The following is a 20,263-nucleotide window of genomic DNA, read 5'->3' on the forward strand; positions in this document are numbered from 1 at the left end:
CAGGAAGTACCAGGTAATAACATGGCTATATACAGGAAGTACCAGGTAATAACATGGCTGTATACAGGGAGTATCAGGTACTATCATGGCTGTATACAGGAAGTACCAGGTAATAACATGGCTATATACAGGGAGTACCAGGTAATAACATGGCTATATACAGGGAGTACCAGGTAATAACATGGCTATATACAGGGAGTACCAGGTAATAACATAGCTGTATACAGGGAGTACCAGGTAATAACATGGCTGTATACAGGAAGTACCAGGTACTATCATGGCTGTATACAGGAAGTACCAGGTACTAACATGGCTATATACAGGGAGTACCAGGTAATGACATGGCTGTATACAGGAAGTACCAGTACCGAGTCGATGTGCAGACATACAAGGTACTTGAGGTATCTATGTACATATAGGTTCAGGGTCAAGTGACTAGACAACAGGATAGATAGACAGCAGCAGCAGATTATATGGTGAGTGTGAAAGTGTGTGTGTGTGTGTGTGTGTGTGTGTGTGTGTGTGTGTGTGTGTGTGTGTGTGTGTGTGTGTGTATGTATATATAGAGTCCAGTGTGTGTGCATAGAGTCAGTGCAAGAGGGTTTGTGCAAATAAGGGTCAATGCATGTAGCCCGGGTAGCCATTTTGATTAGCTATTTAAGCAGTCTTGTTTAGCAGTTTGGGGGGGTTAGAAGCTGTTCAGGGTCCTGTTTGTTACAGACTTGGTGCCCCGGTACCGCTTGCCGTGCGGAAGCAGAGAGAACAGTCTATGGCTTGGGTGGCTGGAATCTTTGAAAATGGTTTGAGTCTTCCTCTGACACCGCCTGGTATAGAGGTCCTGGATGGCAGGCAGCTTAGCCCCAGTGATGTATTGGGCCATACGCACTACCCTCTGTAGCGCCTTGCGGTCAAATGCCAAGCGGTTGCCGTAATAGGCGGTGGTGCAGCCAGTCAAGATGCTGTTAATGGTGCTACTGTTGAACGTTTTGAGGATCTGAGGGCCCCTGTGAAATATTTTTCAACCCCTCGCGTCGCCTCTTCCGCTCTGTTTACACACTACAAGCCCCTCCCCCTGCCTCTCACACCAACAAAGTTGAGAGGTCACTTCTTCCTCTCTGACATGCGGTTTCAACTCGCTATTTGCATTTGAGGTTTGGTCCACCAGAAAAATCGGTCATATGGAAACCAAAACACATCGAGATGTTATTTTACCGTAATAGAGAAGTTAACCTTTCAAAAAAATTACCCTTTTTATGTCTCAACTACTCAAATTGTAAACAAAGCAGACACTAGTAAAAACAGGAGTATCAATGAACATTGATTCTGGGAAATGAATGCTCAGCTTCTCAAGCGGGATTTCAGTACCACGTACAGCTCGCAGAATTTTAACCAAACACTGTTATACTCGCTATCTAGTCTTTTATAAAATGTGCAATAAGCATAAAAACACAATTATATAAATGAAAAATCGGCAACTCGTTCACATTCTGAGAAAATAAAGTAAGCCACTTGATTTCAACATCTGAACAAAGTGGACAGGCAAGCATGCTGTTCAGACAGATGAAGACGACCTGTGATAATTGCAACAACTAATTATAATTTTTTTCAACAGAATTAAACTATTTTGATAAAAATAATTGAATTAGTGGGTCTTATATGTATCATGGATCCCGTTAGCTGTTACCAAGGCAGCATCTACTCTTCCAGGGGTCTGGCAAAATAACAATACATTCATTAAGGAATTCACAACACACCACATATCTACAACCCAAAACCCGTGTGTGTGTGTGTGTGTGTGTGTGTGTGTGAATGTGTGCCTATGTTTGTGTTGCTTCACAGTCCCCACTGTTCCATAAGGTGTATTTGTATCTTTTTTTTAATTATCTGATTCTACTGCTGCATCAGTTACCTGATGTGGAATAGAGTTCCATGTAGTCATGGCTCTATGTAGTACTGTGGTATATCTTGTAGGGTATGCATGGGTGTCTGAGCTGTGCGCCAGTCATTTAAACAGACAGCTCAGCTTTCAACATCTCTCACAAATACAAATAGTGATCTAGTCAATCTCTCCTCCACTTTCAGCCAGGAGAGATTGACATGCATAATGTTAGCTCTTTGTGGACATCCAAGGGCCAGCCGTGCTGCCTTGTTCTGAGTCAATTGCAATTTTCCTAAGTCCCTCTTTGTGGCACCTGACCACACGACTGAACAGTAGTCCAGGTGTGACAAAACTAGGGCCTGTAGGACCTGCCTTGCTGATAGCATTGTTAAGAAGGTACAGCAGACCTTTGTTATGGACAGACCTCTCCCCATCTTACTACTGCATCAATATCTTTTAACCATGACAGTTTACAATCCAGGGTTACTCCAAGCAGTTTAGTCATCTCAACTTGCTCAATTTCCACATTATTTATTACAAGATTTAGTTGAGGTTTAGGGTTTAGCGAAAGATTTGTTCCAAATACAATGCTTTCATTTTTTTTTTTTTATATATAGGACTAATTTATTCCTTGCCACCCGTTCTGAAACTAACAAAGAGTTAAGTGTTGCAGTCATTTCAGTCACTGTGGTAGCTGACGTGCAGTGACAACTGCATACATAGACACACTGGCTTTACTAACGACATGCCGCTGGCTTTGAGTAAAGATTGAAAAAAGTGATGGGGCCTAGACAGCTACCCTGGGGAATTCCTGATTCTACCTGGATTATGTTTGAGAGGCTTCCATTAAAGAACACCCTCTGTGTTCTGTTAGACAGGTAACTCTTTATCCACAATATAGCAGGAGGTGTAAAGCCATAATACATACATTTTTCCATCAGCAAACTATGATCAATAATGTCAAAGGCCGCACTGAAGTCTAACAAAACAGCCCCAATCTTTTTATCATCAATTTCTCTCAGCCAATCATCAGTCATTTGTGTAAGTGCTGTGCTTGTTGAATGTCCTTCCCTATAAGTGTGCTGAATGTCTGTTGTCAATTTGTTTTACTGTAAAATAGCATTGTATCTGGTCAAACACAATTTTGGTAACAGGCTGATTAGTTGGCTATTTGAGCCAGTAAAGGGGACTTTACTATTCTTAAATAGCGGATAGACTTTTGCTTACATTTACATTTTAGTCATTTAGCAAACGCTCTTATCCAGAGCGACTTACAGTAGTGAATGCATACTGGCCCCTCATGGGAATCGAACCCACAACCCTGGCGTTGCACACACCATGCTGGCGTTGCACACACCATGCTCTACCAACTGAGCCACAGGGAGCCCTCCAGGCCTGCCAATATCGTCCGCTATTATCCTCAGTCATTTTCCATCTCAGTTGTCAGACCCCAGTGGTCATTGTTGATAAACAATCATTTTCTCACCTCTTCCACACTGACTTTACGGAATTCAAAATTACAATTCTTGTATTTCATAAATTGATCAGATATACTTGGATGTGTAGTGTCAGTGTTTGCTGCTGCATGTCATGCCTAAATGTGCTAATCTTGCCAATGGAAAAATACATTGAAGTCATTTGGTAATATCAGTGGGTTTTGTGATGAATGAGTCATCTGATTCAATGAATGATGGAGCTGAGTTTGCCTTTTTTTCCCAAAATTTCATTGGTGCTCCAAAGTTTTTTACTATCGTCATTTATCTTTGTTTCATAGTGTAGTTTCTTCTTCTTTTTATTCAGTTTAGCCACATCATTTCTCAAGTTGCAGTACGTTTGCCAATCGGTTGTGAAGCCAGACTTATGTGCCATTCCTGTTGCCTCATCTCTCTCAACCATAACATTTTACAATTCCTCATCAATCCACGGGGATTTACCAGTTTTTAACAGTCATTTTCTTAAACGGGTGAATGCTTATTAGAAACTGGGATAAGCAATTTCATAAGTGTGTCTGTTTGCTACTCATTACACAACACGGACCAACAAATATTCTTTACATCAACAAAATAGGAATCTCTACAAAACGTATTGTATGACCTCTCATACACTACAGTCCCGTGTGGCTCAGTTGGTAGAGCATGGTGTTTGCAACGCCAGGGTTGTGGGTTCGATTCCCACGGGGGACCAGTCCGAAAAAAAGAAAAAAAATGTATGAAATGTATGCATTCACTACTGTAAGTCGCTCTGGATAAGAGCGTCTGCTAAATGACTAAAATGTAAATGTAAATATTAGGCCCAGCCTTTGGAATTTTGGTTTTCCTAGATATGGCTATTATATTGTGATCACTACATCCTATGGATTTGGATATTGCTTTCAAGCACATTTCTGCAGCGTTAGTAAAGATGTGATCAATACATGTTGATGATTTAATTGTGCTGTTTGTAACTACCCTGGTAGGTTGACTGACAACCTGAACCAGGTTGCAAACACTGGTTACAGTTGGAAGCTTTTTCTTGAGCGGGAAGCTTGAGGAAAGACGGTCAATATTTAACCTCAAGTGTAAAGTCCCAATATTTGTGGATCCTAGTAGATGTGTTTTACTCTATTCAGTCTGGTATGAGAACAGTAGCCCCTATCTGCAAAAGCAGGGTGTCTGCGGAAAGCTGACTATCTTGGCTATTGATCTGTGCCTTAAAATCTTTGGTGTGACTTACTACCATATATAAGCATATGAATGTGTAAGGGCAGGCTGAGCCGATGACCTCATTTCAAGATGGCTGCTACCTAGATTCCGGTTAGCGTTGTGAAGCATAAACAAAATAAACACGGAATACGGTGATGATTCACACCAAAAGCCGGGACTCCACAGATCACGAGGACATCTGATTTGTCTGCCTGTGACCTACCGATCTACCGAGTAAAAATTGTTATTTTACACAATGTTTTCACCAAACAGCAAACATCTTACAAGGTAAGCTTCTATTTGGTCTGTGTTTGAGCTGTAGATACATGGGGGGGTGAAATGAATCCTTAGGTTGGTAGGAACACATCTAGCCTATTGACAATGTTATCTGATGATGTAGGACTTAACGGCAACAACAAATGTCCACCGAGTGACAATATCTTTGTGAAAACACTTGGATATGAGAGGTGGGGGCGATATAGAGAGGGGTGGGGGGGGCGATATAGAGAGGGGTGGGGGGGGCGATATAGAGAGGGGTGGGGGGGGCGATATAGAGAGGGGTGGGGGGGGGCGATATAGAAAGGGGTGGGGGGGGGCGATATAGAGAGGGGTGGGGGGGCGATATAGAGAGGGGTGGGGGGGCGATATAGAGAGGGGTGGGGGGGGGGGCGATATAGAGAGGGGTGGGGGGGGGCGATATAGAGAGGGGTGGGGGGGGGGCGATATAGAGAGGGGTGGGGGGGGGGCGATATAGAGAGGGGTGGGGGGGGCGATATAGAGAGGGGTGGGGGGGGGCGATATAGAGAGGGGTGGGGGGGGGCGATATAGAGAGGGGTGGGGGGGCGATATAGAGAGGGGTGGGGGGGGGCGATATAGAGAGGGGTGGGGGGGGGCGATATAGAGAGGGGTGGGGGGGGGGGCGATATAGAGAGGGGTGGGGGGGGCGATATAGAGAGGGGTGGGGATATAGAGAGGGGGGGCGATATAGAGAGGGGTGGGGGGGGCGATATAGAGAGGGGTGGGGGGGGCGATATAGAGAGGGGTGGGGGGGGCGATATAGAGAGGGGTGGGGAGGGCGATATAGAGAGGGGTGGGGATATAGAGAGGGGGGGCGATATAGAGAGGGGGCGATATAGAGAGGGGTGGGGGGCGATATAGAGAGGGGTGGGGGGCGATATAGAGAGGGGGGGCGGGCGATATAGAGAGGGGTGGGGGGCGATAGAAACTTGTCACGAGACATTGATACTAACAGACGATTACACCTACTGTAGATATGATATGAACACATTACGCCTACTGTAGATATGATATGAACACATTACGCGTACTGTAGATAAACACATTACGCCTACTGTAGATAAACACATTACGCCTACTGTAGATAAACACATTACGCCTACTGTAGATATGATATGAACACATTACGCCTACTGTAGATATGATATGAACACATTACGCCTACTGTAGATATGATATGAACACATTACGCCTACTGTAGATATGATATGAACACATTACGCCTACTGTAGATATGAACACATTACGCCTACTGTAGATATGAACACATTACACCTACTGTAGATATGAACACATTACACCTACTGTAGATATGAACACATTACACCTACTGTAGATATGAACACATTACACCTACTGTAGATATGAACACATTACACCTACTGTAGATATGAACACATTACACCTACTGTAGATATGAACACATTACACCTACTGTAGATATGAACACATTACACCTACTGTAGATATGAACACATTACACCTACTGTAGATATGAACACATTACACCTACTGTAGATATGAACACATTACACCTACTGTAGATATGAACACATTACACCTACTGTAGATATGATATGAACACATTACACCTACTGTAGATATGATATGAACACATTACACCTACTGTAGATATGATATGAACACATTACGCCTACTGTAGATATGATATGAACACATTACACCTACTGTAGATAAACACATTACACCTACTGTAGATATGATATGAACACATTACACCTACTGTAGATATGAACACATTACACCTACTGTAGATATGATATGAACACATTACACCTACTGTAGATATGATATGAACACATTACACCTACTGTAGATATGATATGATCACATTTCACCTACTGTAGATATGATATGAACACATTACGCCGACTGTAGATATGATCACATTACACCTACTGTAGATATGATCACATTACACCTACTGTAGATATGATATGAACACATTACACCTACTGTAGATATGATATGAACACATTACACCTACTGTAGATATGATATGAACACATTACACCTACTGTAGATATGATATGAACACATTACACCTACTGTAGATATGATCACATCACACAAAGCGGTGGTGAAATCTCTCTCTCTCCCGGTCGTACACAGACAGACAGTTCGCAGCATGTTGGTCTAAACAGCTTATCAACCTGGGTAAGAAATGTGAGTGAGTGAGTGAGTGAGTGAGTGAGTGAGTGAGTGAGTGAGTGAGTGAGTGAGTGAGTGAGTGAGTGAGTGAGTGAGTGAGTGAGTGAGTGAGTGAGAGAGATGGAGGGCTGCAAGGAAAGCAGGGGTAGAGAAAGATATTTATGCTTATTTACTTTACCTTCTGTACTTTAACCATTTGTACATCGTTACAACACTGTATATAGACATATTATGACATTTGAAATGTCTTTATTCTTTTGGAACTTTTGTGAGTGTAATGTTTACTGATCGTTTGTATTGTTGATTTAACTTTTGTTTATCATCTATTTCACTTGCTTTGGCAATGTTAACATACGTTTCCCATGTTAACAAAGCCCTTCAATTGAAGTGAAAGACGGAGACAAACAGAGCAAGAGGGCAAACGACAGAGAGAGCAAGAGAAGAGAAAGGTGGGGGGGAAGGGGGGTCAAAGGGGTATTGGTTAACTCCTGCTGCCTTCCATCACACACAACCCACTCACCCACCCACCCACCCACCCACTCACCCACCCACCCACCCAACTCACCCACCCACCCACCCAACCCACCCACTCACCCACTCACCCACCCACCCACCCACCCACTCACCCACCCACCCACTCACCCACCCACTCACCCACCCACTCACCCACTCACTCACTCACCCACCCACCCACCCAACCCACTCACCCACCCACTCACTCACCCACCCACTCACCCACCCACCCACTCACCCACCCACCCACCCACTCACCCACCCACCCACCCACACTACTGCTTATAAAGAATCTGCAGACACTAGAACAAACGCAGCAGAGAATCAAGTTTCCCCCCAAGCTAACCCCACTGGGAGGGGGGGGCTGAGAAACTGCTTTCAGGAAGACAATAACGCATGTTCTTATTGGACAAGACACACACACACACCACTTAAGGGTTAAACCTTTTGGAACTCTCGTAGCATCCTGTTTAACCATGTGACCATGAGAGAGTGGGGGGAGGGGCACAGACACCCACTGATATCCATGGGAAATTACAGGAGGGTCATGCGTGCTTAATTAAGATAAGTGATGACTACTTAATGTAATTAATCCTAGAAATCTCTGCAGTACCCGATCAATAAATAATCAATACCTGTAAAGTACTTACGAAGACTTGGACTTGGGTGTGTGTGGTGTGTGGTGTGTGGTGTGTGGTGTGTGGTGTGTGGTGTGTGGTGTGTGGTGTGTGGTGTGTGGTGTGTGGTGTGTGGTGTGTGGGGTGTGGGGTGTGGGGTGTGTGTGTGTGTGTGTGTGTGTGTGTGTGTGAGTAAACTGGCTCACCCTGGATTTACTATTTTAGGTGGTGATCCTAAAGAGTGATCACTAAGGGCATTTCCACGTAAAGGACCCCTGAGCACCAACACGGGCAGGTAGCCTAGTGGTTAGAGTGTTGGACTTGTAACCGAAAGGTTCCTAGATCGAATCAAGGTAAACATCTGTCCTTTTACCCCTGAACAAGGAAGTTAAACCTACTGTTCCCCGGTAGGCCATCATTGAAAATAAGAATTTGTTCTTAACTGACTTGCCTAGTTAAATAAAGATTAAATAAAAATTTTTAAAAAGGACCCCTGAGCAAAACATGTGAAGTTTATAGGAGCACAACAAATTTGGTGTCAAATGAAAGTTATATTTTTGAGAAAATAAGGCATATATACATTTTTGTATTTTTTATTCCATCTTGCAGAAGTAAAGGCTTTGATTTCTTGTTAAACAGATGGAAAATGTGTCTTAAGGAACCTGCTTCCCATCCAACACAGTTTGTTCATATATTATGACAACATTTTGGTTCATTTTTTGGTGTTCAACAAGGGCTTTTTTGGGGGGGCTTTTCCTCTTGAGACAAGCCACATTTTCAATAGCTGAAGTCTACGTCCCCTCGTCAATCACTGGTCAACAGTAGAGATTCTTCAATGAAATGTTTGCCGTCATTCAACAATAACTCGTTTTCATGCAACAACAAAAAAAAATCCACTTGAGAAATACTGCACCAAACATCTCCTCGACAAAAACCTCAAAATGAATGACACATTTATTGAGTTACTTTTGAGGAAGTGTATACTGGCTCCACAGTCTGAATCTGGTTTTTAAAGGTGTTTTAAAGGAGTACGCGGGCACACTAGTTTGGTTCACCTAGCTGGGTTCGGCTAAGCCCCAGCAGAACCGAAGCCCCAGCAGGACCGAAGCCCCAGCAGGACCGAAGCCCCAGCCGGACCGAAGCCCCAGCCGGACCGAAGCCCCAGGCAGAACCGAAGCCCCAGCAGAACCGAAGCCCCAGCAGAACCGAAGCCCCAGCAGAACCGAAGCCCCAGCCCCAGCAGAACCGAAGCCCCAGCCCCAGCCGAACCGAAGCCCCAGCCCCAGCCGAACCGAAGCCCCAGCCGAACCGAAGCCCCAGCCGAACCGAAGCCCCAGCAGGACCGAAGCCCCAGCAGGACCGAAGCGTGTGGAAACCCTTACAAAACATGCAAATTGGTAACGGAATTACCAACAACAACAATCAGTAAATTTAAGTCACTGCAGCTGAATTGCCTACAATGGGAAATCACAGTCACAAACCACAGCTGGGTCACCTGCTACTGTCCTCCCTTCAACTGACATGCTGTTATGTTCAGCTCATAACTGTTTTCTATGTCTTTCTGTTGTCTGGTGGTCTAGTCTCCCTCTCTCCCGTTAAAGTCCCCTCTCCCAGCTCTTACTGACACCTACCCATGAGCCCCCTCTCTTTCCATTTACTGTACCCAGCATCCTCATCCACTGAGCACTGACCTACACTGGACGTCCATGGACGTTGAAAAGTAGTTGAAAGTTGGTCAGTCCACCCTGGCCTTGATGTTAACGTCCACAGATGGACTGGACCAAATGTGAACCTATCATAAAAGCATGATTCACAAGTTTGGATAGCAAAGTACAGTAAGATACAGTAGAGGAGAGTACAGTAGAAGAGAGTACAGTAGAGTAGAGAAGAGTAAAGTAGAGTAAAGACAAGTACAGTAGAGTATAGAGGACAGTACAGTAGAGTATAGTACAGTAGACAAGTAGAGTAAAGACAAGTACAGTAGAGTATAGTACAGTAGACAAGAAGAGTACAGTAGACAAGTAGAGTACAGTAGAGTATAGAGTACAGCAGAGTAGAGTATAGAGTACAGTACAGTAGAGTATAGTACAGTAGACAAGTAGAGTAAAGACAAGTACAGTAGAGTATAGTACAGTAGACAAGTAGAGTACAGTAGAGTATAGAGTACAGCAGAGTAGAGTATAGAGTACAGTACAGTAGAGTATAGAGTACAGTAGAGTATAGAGTACAGTAGAGTATAGAGTACAGTAGAGTATAGAGTATAGAGTACAGTACAGTATAGAGTACAGTAGAGTATAGAGTACAGCAGAGTAGAGTATAGAGTACAGTACAGTAGAGTATAGAGTACAGTAGAGAATAGAGTATAGTAGAGTATAGAGTACAGTACAGTATAGAGTACAGTAGAGTATAGAGTACAGAGTACAGTAGAGTACAGAGTACAGTAGAGTACAGAGTACAGTAGAGTACAGAGTACAGTAGAGTACAGTAGAGTACAGAGTACAGTAGAGTACAGTAGACAAGTAAAGACAAGTATAGTACATTAGAGTACAGTAGACAAGTAGAGCATAGTACGATAGACAAGTAGAGTACAGTAGACAAGTACAGTACAGTAGACAAGTACAGTAGACAAGTAGAGTACAGTAGAGTAGACAAGTAGAGCACAGTACAGTACAGTACACAAGTAGAGCACAGCAGAGTATAGTACAGTAGAGAAGAGTAAAGACAAGGAGAGTAGAGTACAGTAGACTAGTAGAGTAAAGACAAGTAGAGTAGAGTACAGTAGACTAGTAGAGTAAAGACAAGTAGAGTAGAGTACAGTAGACTAGTAGAGTAAAGACAATTATAGTAGAGTACAGTAGACTAGTAGAGTAAAGACAAGTAGAGTATAGTACAGTAGAGTAAAGAGGACAAGTAGAGTATAGTATAGTAGACAAGTAGAGTACAGTAGAGTAGACAAGTAGAGTAAAGACAAGTAGAGTAGAGTATAGTACAGTAGAGTAGAGGACGAGTAGAGTATAGTACAGTAGAGTACAGTAGACAAGCAGAGTATAGTACAGTAGAGTAAAGGGTACAGTATACACTTTGAAATCCGTGTTTTTTTGGCATACATTTTAAAGTGAAAAAAAACTGAGTCATAGCATAATTCTGTTACCATGGAAATGACCCTAACTGTAAATCCTCTGTATAAGAGTCTGCTAAATGACTGAAATGTAAACGTAGGTAGATTGGGGTCAACGGGTTAGGGGTCAAAGGTCATGTTAGCATTAGCCACAGTTATTGACCTCCCATTGGTTTTCATTACTCTGAAGAGCGTTGGGCTGATTTGCTGGGTAACCTGTATTAGCACGCAAACACAGAGATACTTACTCAGTACTTCCTGTGGATGGCTGCAATCCATCTAATCAATACTTCATTATTATCTCTCTCTCTCTCTCTCTCTCCCCTCTCGTCCCCCCCCGGCTAACTGACTGGCTCTCTCTCGTCGTCCCCCCCCGGCTAACTGACTGGCTCCCTCTCGTCCCCCCCCCCCCGGCTAACTGACTGGCTCTCTCTCGTCCCCCCCCCCCGGCTAACTGACTGGCTCTCCCCCCCCCCCCCCCCGGCTAACTGACTGGCTCTCTCTCGTCCCCCCCCCCAGCTAACTGACTGGCTCTCTCTCGTCCGTCCCCCCCCCCCCCCGGCTAACTGACTGGCTCTCTCTCGTCCGTCCCCCCCCCCCGGCTAACTGACTGGCTCTCTCTCGTCCCCCCTCCCCCCTGGCTAACTGACTGGCTCTCTCTCGTCCCCCCTCCCCCCTGGCTAACTGACTGGCTCTCCTCTCGCCCCCCCCCCCCCCCCCCCGGCTAACTGACTGGCTCCCTCTCGTTCCACCCCCCCCGGCTAACTGACTGGCTCTCTCTCGTCCCCCCCCCCCGACTCTCTCTCGTCCCCCCCCCCCCCCCCCGGCTAACTGACTGGCTCTCTCTCGTCGTCGTCGTCCCCCCCCGGCTAACTGACTGGCTCTCTCTCGCCCCCCCCCTGGCTAACTGACTGGCTCTCTCTCGTCGTCGTCGTCCCCCGGCTAACTGACTGGCTCTCTCTCGTCCCCCCCTGGCTAACTGACTGGCTCTCTCTCGTCCCCCCCCTGGCTAACTGACTGGCTCCCTCTCGTCCCCCCCTGGCTAACTGACTGGCTCCCTCTCGCCCCCCCCTGGCTAACTGACTGGCTCTCTCTCGTCCCCCCCCCCCCGGCTAACTGACTGGCTCTCTCTCTTCCCCCCCTGGCTAACTGACTGGCTCCCTCTCGTCCCCCCCCCTGGCTAACTGACTGGCTCTCTCTCGTCCCCCCCCCTGGCTAACTGACTGGCTCTCTCTCGTCCCCCCCCCCCTGGCTAACTGACTGGCTCTCTCTCGTCCCCCCCCCCCCCGGCTAACTGACTGGCTCCCTCTCATCCCCATCTGACTGACACGGACTCCGTCTCTCCCAGTATTTTCCCCTCAGTTTTATAATTAAACTACCTGATGCCCCAAAGCCTCTTTGGTTCCTTATGTCTGTCACTCCAGCTGTTCTCTACCTCTCAGTCAGTCAGTCAGTCAGTGGGTCAGCTCTGAGTCATTCTAACAGAGACAGGAAGTGTGTGTGTGTGAGTTCACTGATACATTCCTGGGTCAGTGGACATCGTGTGTGTAAACTGCTACACTGGTGTCTTTCATTCCTGAGGCATCACAGACCATCTTTGTTTTGGTCTCACACACACACTTTCTGTGTGACATCATGAAGTCTGAAACAGAGGCTGACAGAAAAAAAGAGCAGACACTCCCAAGTGGCCCAGTGGTCTAAGGCGCTGCATCTCAGTGCTTGAGGTGTCACTACAGTCCCTAGTTCGAATAAGGTGGCATTGGGAACACACCTCCTAGTTGTACCTGACATCTCAGATAATTCTGCTTTCAATGTTCATTATTATAGGAGCATTATCGCTATTTGCTACATTATTATAGTGCCTCATTCTGCAATGGTTGCTGATGATTAGGGCTGTCCCTGACATTTAAATATTTTTTAGATTGCCATTTTTTGGTGTCTTTTTCCCCCATATATAGACACACCTTGTGTGTTAATAAAATCAACTATATATAGGCTACTGAGTTTGTCTGATGCTTTAAGCACTGCAATTCAAAATTAAGACACACAAATTACTAAAGAGGGAGACAGAGATCAATATAGACTAACCAGAATAAAACAAATAAAACATTGCAGCCTGCAGGTATAAAATATCCTGCTAAAAATAAATATCCTATAAATCACATTGGATGCGCATGGTCCAGCACGATCTGCTAGCAAACTTGCAACATTTTATAAAATAAAATATTCTGGGACCTCAGAATTTCCTGTGTTCACATCACTGAGAACTTGAAGTGGTCCACCCACACAGAGAGTGTGGTGAAGAAGGCACCACAGCGCCTCTTCAACCTCAGGAGGCTGAAGAAATTGGGCATGGCCCCAAAGACCCTCACCAACTTTTACAGATTCACAATTGAGAGCATCCTGTCGGGCTGTATCACCGCCTGGTACGGAATCTGCTCCGCCCACAACCACAGGGCTCTCCAGAGGGTGGTGGGGGTCTTCCCAACACATCACCGGTGGCAAACTACCCGTCCTTCAGGACCTCAACCACCCGATGTCACAGGAAGGCCAAAAAGATCATCAAGGACAACAACCACCCGAGCCACTGCCTGTTCACCCCTCTATCATCCAGAAGGCGAGGTCAGTACAGGTGCATGAAAGCTGGGACCAAGAGACTGAAAAACAGCTTTTCGCAAGGCCATCAGACTATTAAATAGCCATCACTAGCCGGCCTCCACCCAGTAATCTTCCTGGAACTTAGTCACTGTCACTAGCCAGCTACCACACACACACACACACACACACACACAGTATTCTAGTCAAGGCCATCCTATTTAACTATTACTGTATATATATACACATATATACACACAGTATTATATCCTACATATTCTATAGATATACTAAATATTCTATCCACAGTGTCCATAATGTCTATACATCCAAACACACACATATACACATACACTACCATTCAGAAGTTTTGGGTCACTTAGAAATGTCCTTGTTTTTTGAAAGAAAACCCAATTTTTTGTCCATTAAAATAATATCAAATTGATCAGAAATACAGTGTAGAGATTGTTAATGTTGTAAATGACTATTGAAGCTGGAAACGGCTGATTTTTAATGGAGTATCTACATAGGTGTACAGAGGCCCATTATCAGCAACCATCACTCCTGGGTTCCAATGGCACGTTGTGTTAGCTAATCCAAGTTTATCATTTTAAAAGGCTACTTGATCATTAGAAAACCCTTTTGCAATTATGTTAGCACAGCTGAAAACTGTTGTCCTGATTAAAGAAGCAATAAAACTGGCCTTCTTTAGACTAGTTGAGTATCTGGAGCATCAGCATTTGTGGGTTCGATTACAGGCTCAAAATGGCCAGAAACAAATAACTTTCTTCTGAAACTCGTCAGTCTGTTCTTGTTCTGAGAAATGAAGGCTATTCCATGTGAGAAATTGCCAAGAAACTGAACATCTCGTACAACGCTATGTACTACTCCCTTCACAGAACAGCACAAACTGGCTCTAACCAGTTTCCTTGTTCTAATATTTCTACATTTCTTAATTCCATTCTTTTAGATGTGTGTGTATTGTTCGATATTACCGCACAGTTGGAGCTCGGAACACAAGCATTTCACTACACCCACAATAACATCTGCAAAATATGTGTATGCGACCAATAAAATTGGATTTGATGTGACACTACCTTACTCGCTCCATTTAGCACATGGCCTCACATGTGAATCCTTAAAGAGATGGGTGGTGCTAAAGCTTAAGAGGGTGTGAACAATGAAAGAAGAGCTCTCCAGTGGGTGGACCAAAACATTCAAAGGCCATTATCTCAAAAGTGGGGTTACAAGTTTATCAACATACAAAGCAGAACTACTTTCCCATTGTTCCTTCAACTGTAGAGTCTGATATACCATGTTATAGCTCTGAGTCTCTACTTTTATCCAATGTAAAAAAAAATACAAATAAAAAAACTATAGAAATGTGGCTACATAGGACCGAATCGAGGTGGTTGGTCACATATATACGCACTATTCACACACACACACACACACACACACACACACACACACACACACACACACACACACACACACACACACACACACACACACACACACACACACACACACACACACACAACGTGTGCCATGCAGAGGGTGAATGAGCAAGACAAAGGATTGAAGTGCCTCTGAACGGGGTATGGCGTTATAAGGCTGCAGGGTTTTCCCCCGTGTGTAACAACAACGTTCCACCAGCCAAAGGACATTCAGTCAACTTGACAACACTGTGGGAAGCATTGGAGTCAACATGGGCCAACATCCCTGTGGAACGCTTTAGACACCGTGTAGACTACATGCCTATCTATCCTGATGCCTAGACACTTTACCCTGCCTTCATGTACATATCTACCTCTAATACCTTATTATTATCTATCCTGATGCCTAGACACTTTACCCTGCCTTCATGTACATATCTACCTCAAATACCTTATTATTATCTATCCTGATGCCTAGTCACTTTACCCTGCCTTCATGTACATATCTACCTCAAATACCTTATTATTATCTATCCTGATGTCTAGTCACTTTACCCTGCCTTCATGTACATATCTACCTCAAATACCTTATTATTATCTATCCTGATGTCTAGTCACTTTACCCTGCCTTCATGTACATATCTACCTCAAATACCTTATTATTATCTATCCTGATGTCTAGTCACTTTACCCTGCCTTCATGTACATATCTACCTCAAATACCTTATTATTATTATTATCTATCCTGATGTCTAGTCACTTTACCCTGCCTTCATGTACATATCTACCTCTAATACCTTATTATTATATATCCTGATGTCTAGTCACTTTACCCTGCCTTCATGTACATATCTACCTCTAATACCTTATTATTATCTATCCTGATGTCTAGTCACTTTACCCTGCCTTCATGTACATATCTACCTCAAATACCTTATTATTATTATTATTATATATCCTGATGTCTAGTCACTTTACCCTGCCTTCATGTACATATCTACCTCTAATACCTTATTATTATTATTATCTATCCTGATGCCTAGTCACTTTACCCTGCCTTCATGTACATATCTACCTCAAATACCTTATTATTATCTATCCTGATGTCTAGTCACTTTACCCTGCCTTCATGTACATATCTACCTCTAATACCTTATTATTATCTATCCTGATGTCTAGTCACTTTACCCTGCCTTCATGTACATATCTACCTCAAATACCTTATTATTATCTATCCTGATGTCTAGTCACTTTACCCTGCCTTCATGTACATATCTACCTCAAATACCTTATTATTATCTATCCTGATGTCTAGTCACTTTACCCTGCCTTCATGTACATATCTACCTCAAATACCTTATTATTATCTATCCTGATGTCTAGTCACTTTACCCTGCCTTCATGTACATATCTACCTCAAATACCTTATTATTATCTATCCTGATGTCTAGTCACTTTACCCTGCCTTCATGTACATATCTACCTCAAATACCTTATTATTATTATTATCTATCCTGATGTCTAGTCACTTTACCCTGCCTTCATGTACATATCTACCTCAAATACCTTATTATTATCTATCCTGATGTCTAGTCACTTTACCCTGCCTTCATGTACATATCTACCTCTAATACCTTATTATTATTATTATTATTATTATCTATCCTGATGCCTAGACACTTTACCCTGCCTTCATGTACATATCTACCTCTAATACCTTATTATTATCTATCCTGATGCCTAGTCACTTTACCCTGCCTTCATGTACATATCTACCTCAAATACCTTATTATTATCTATCCTGATGTCTAGTCACTTTACCCTGCCTTCATGTACATATCTACCTCAAATACCTTATTATTATCTATCCTGATGACTAGTCACTTTACCCTGCCTTCATGTACATATCTACCTCAAATACCTTATTATTATCTACCCTGATGTCTAGTCACTTTACCCTGCCTTCATGTTCATATCTACCTCAAATACCTTATTATTATCTATCCTGATGTCTAGTCACTTTACCCTGCCTTCATGTTCATATCTACCTCTAATACCTTATTATTATCTATCCTGATGCCTAGTCACTTTACCCTGCCTTCATGTACATATCTACCTCAAATACCTTATTATTATCTATCCTGATGCCCAGTCACTTTACCCTGCCTTCATGTTCATATCTACCTCTTATACCTTATTATTATTATTATTATTATTATTATTATCTATCCTGATGTCTAGTCACTTTACCCTGCCTTCATGTACATACAGTATCTATTGTGTTTTTTTAAATTAAACTCTGCATCGTCAGGAAGGGCTTTTAAACAAGCATTTCACAGATAAGTCTACACTCGTTGTATTCGGCCCATCACGTGACAAATACATTTGTATTTGATCCTGGCACTAAACATAAATATTCACCGCAGGGGGGGGGGGGGGGGGGGGGGGAGAAATGGGTTTAGAAAAACAAACAATGTTTATTCCCCTGTGCCAACATCACCCACAGTGGAAATGTGAATAGTTTATTATGAGGAGGGAAAATAAACTGCTTCAACAAAAAGGTTCATTTCTATTAGCTAGTCAAAACCTTTTTGCAATTATGTTAGCACAGCTGAAAACTGTTTAACTGATTAAAGAAGCAATTAAACTGGCCTTCTTTAGACTAGTTGAGTATCTGGAGCATTAGCATTTGTGGGTTCGAATACAGGCTCAAAATGGCCAGAAACAAAGAACTCGCAAGCCAGCCAGCCTCTCTCCAACCAGTCTACGGTCTGTCTTTCTCTCTCCCTCTCCAGCCAGTCCTCTCTCTCTAGCCAGTCTACTGTCTGTCTGTCTCCCTCTCTCTCTCTCCAGCCAGTCTGCTGTCTGTCTTTCTCTCACAACATAGTATAGGCTGACTAAACATCAGTATCATTATAACATCATAACATAGTATATCACAACATAGTATATCAAAACATGTTAATGTTGTGATATACTATGTTATGTTGTGATATACTATGTTATGATATACTATGTTATGTTTTGATATACTATGTTGTGATATACTGTTATTATAATGATAGTGATGTTTAGTCAGCCTATTCCTGAGCACACCAATGTTGTCCTACTTTAAAATAAATACCATCTTTCAGTTAACTCCTTAGTGAACCTCAGGGGGCTCGTAATCGATGCGATTAGTTCCATACAGTAGCCTTTTGGTAGTGGTTCCTGACCTTTTTCGGGTTACTGTACCACCAACTGAATGTTACTCTACCTGGAGTCCCCTGTAGTACTCCCTCATGTGCATTTTACCAGTAGCCCTATGGCCTCATGGGTCTGTGGACTCTCCAGGTACCCTTGGTTGGGAAGTGCTGCCCTATTCCCTCGTGCAATACTTTTGGCCCTCATAGTACCCAGTCAAAAGTAGTGGACAACATGGTACCATTTGCGATATCTAATATTTTGTGTTAGTTATTTTCGGCGTCTCACCTCACAGTTGTAAAGAGCCGTTAGCTGGTCGATTATCCATTCCTCCAGATTTAGTCTCTTCCTTAGTTCTTTCCGGTCATATTTGACGGTTACTCGCCCTTGTTTCCGAACAGGTATCTCCGGTTCTTCGGTTGAACCGGAGGCTACCGTCTGGAAATATACCCGGGGTTGAGGGCTCGTCTCTGGGCTGGTAACCGCAGCCATGGTCGGTCCGATGGAGAAGATCCTGGAAGTTGTGGTGGTAGAGCGAATTTCAGACGCCTTGTTTTGTATTGTTGGTCGCTAAACAGCCGTGATTCTCATAAAGAGTAGCTAGACAATTCAGCTAGATTACTGCTATTGTTCCCTTCTTGCAAAAAAAGAACACGGCATTAGGTTCACTTCGTGGTTTCCAAATCAAATTGACTTTAAAAAAAAATATATAGATTAAAATAAAAAGCCTATATAATTGTTTATTTACGTTATTAGAATAGAGCGTATAAAGGTATAGGAGAGCCTACAAACCAGCAGTAGCGTCTCCACTTATTTGAAGTACAAAGAGAAGCTCTTCCGTGCCGTCTCTCCTCTCTCTGTCCTCGTGTTGTTGCAACGTAAAAGCGGTTGACTTTTCCTTGATCTACGGAAAACCTAACGTTTACGTAGACCAAAAAAAAAAAAAAAGGCTATTCCTGAATTCTTTACTATTCCCTCCTCTCTTCTGCTTTCTCGTTCTCCGCCTCTCTCTTTCTTCAGTATCTCTCTTCTCTCTGAATGCAACGCCACTTCTTCTTCTTTAACTTTTTCTATGGCGAATCGCAACCACCGCCACCTACTGTACAGGAATGTGACGACCACGACCTATATACCACTATATATTCTCTTAACTAACCCTGAATTTCTAATAAAATACAATATTTCCCTACAAACCTCAGTACTTCCACCCCCCCCCCCCCCAACGCAAAATATCACCCCATTCCCATCTACCCTCTCTGACACTGTCACACAACCTCTTCCTTTCTACATCATACATTTTACAAAATACACTGAACTAAACTAAACATGTGAAGTGTTGGTACCATGTTTCATGATCTGAAATCAAAGATCCCAGAAATGTTCCATATGCACAAAAAGCTTATTTCTTTACTTTATTTGTGCATAAATGTGTTTACATCTTTGTTAGTGAGCATTTCTCCTTTGCCAAGATAATCCATCCACCTGACAGTATCAAGAAGCTGATTAAACAGCATAATAATTACACAGGCGCACCTTGTGCTGGGGACAATAAAAGGCCACTCTAAAAATGTGCAGTTTTGTCACACGAACCCAATGCCACAGATGTCTCAAGTTTTGAGGGAGCCATCAATTGACATCCTGGCTGCAGGAATGTCCACCAGAGCTGTTGCCAGAGAATGTAATGTTCATTTCTCTACAACGTCATTTTAGAGAATTTGACAGTACATCCAACTGGCCTCAGAACTGCAGACCACATGTTCGGTGACATG

At 43.3% G+C, this 20,263-nt stretch overlaps 1 protein-coding gene across 1 annotated transcript in view; it reads right to left on the minus strand.

Annotated features, from left to right (window-relative positions):
- Positions 1–19,564, minus strand: part of LOC106560462 (protein phosphatase 1 regulatory subunit 14B) — a 35,975-nt gene extending 16,411 nt beyond the window's left edge. The window contains exons 1-2 of the mRNA XM_082965341.1: positions 19,287–19,564; positions 18,783–19,008 (exon numbers count right to left, since the gene is read on the minus strand). Of these exons, the coding sequence (XP_082821467.1) occupies positions 18,783–18,986 (204 nt within the window). The 5' untranslated portion in view covers positions 18,987–19,008; positions 19,287–19,564. The remainder of the gene's footprint in view (positions 1–18,782; positions 19,009–19,286) is intronic.
- Between the last annotated feature and the right edge of the window lie 699 nt (positions 19,565–20,263).

Source organism: Salmo salar, chromosome 18, assembly GCF_965601325.2.
Source record: "Salmo salar chromosome 18, fSalSal1, whole genome shotgun sequence".
Taxonomy (NCBI): domain Eukaryota; kingdom Metazoa; phylum Chordata; class Actinopteri; order Salmoniformes; family Salmonidae; genus Salmo; species Salmo salar.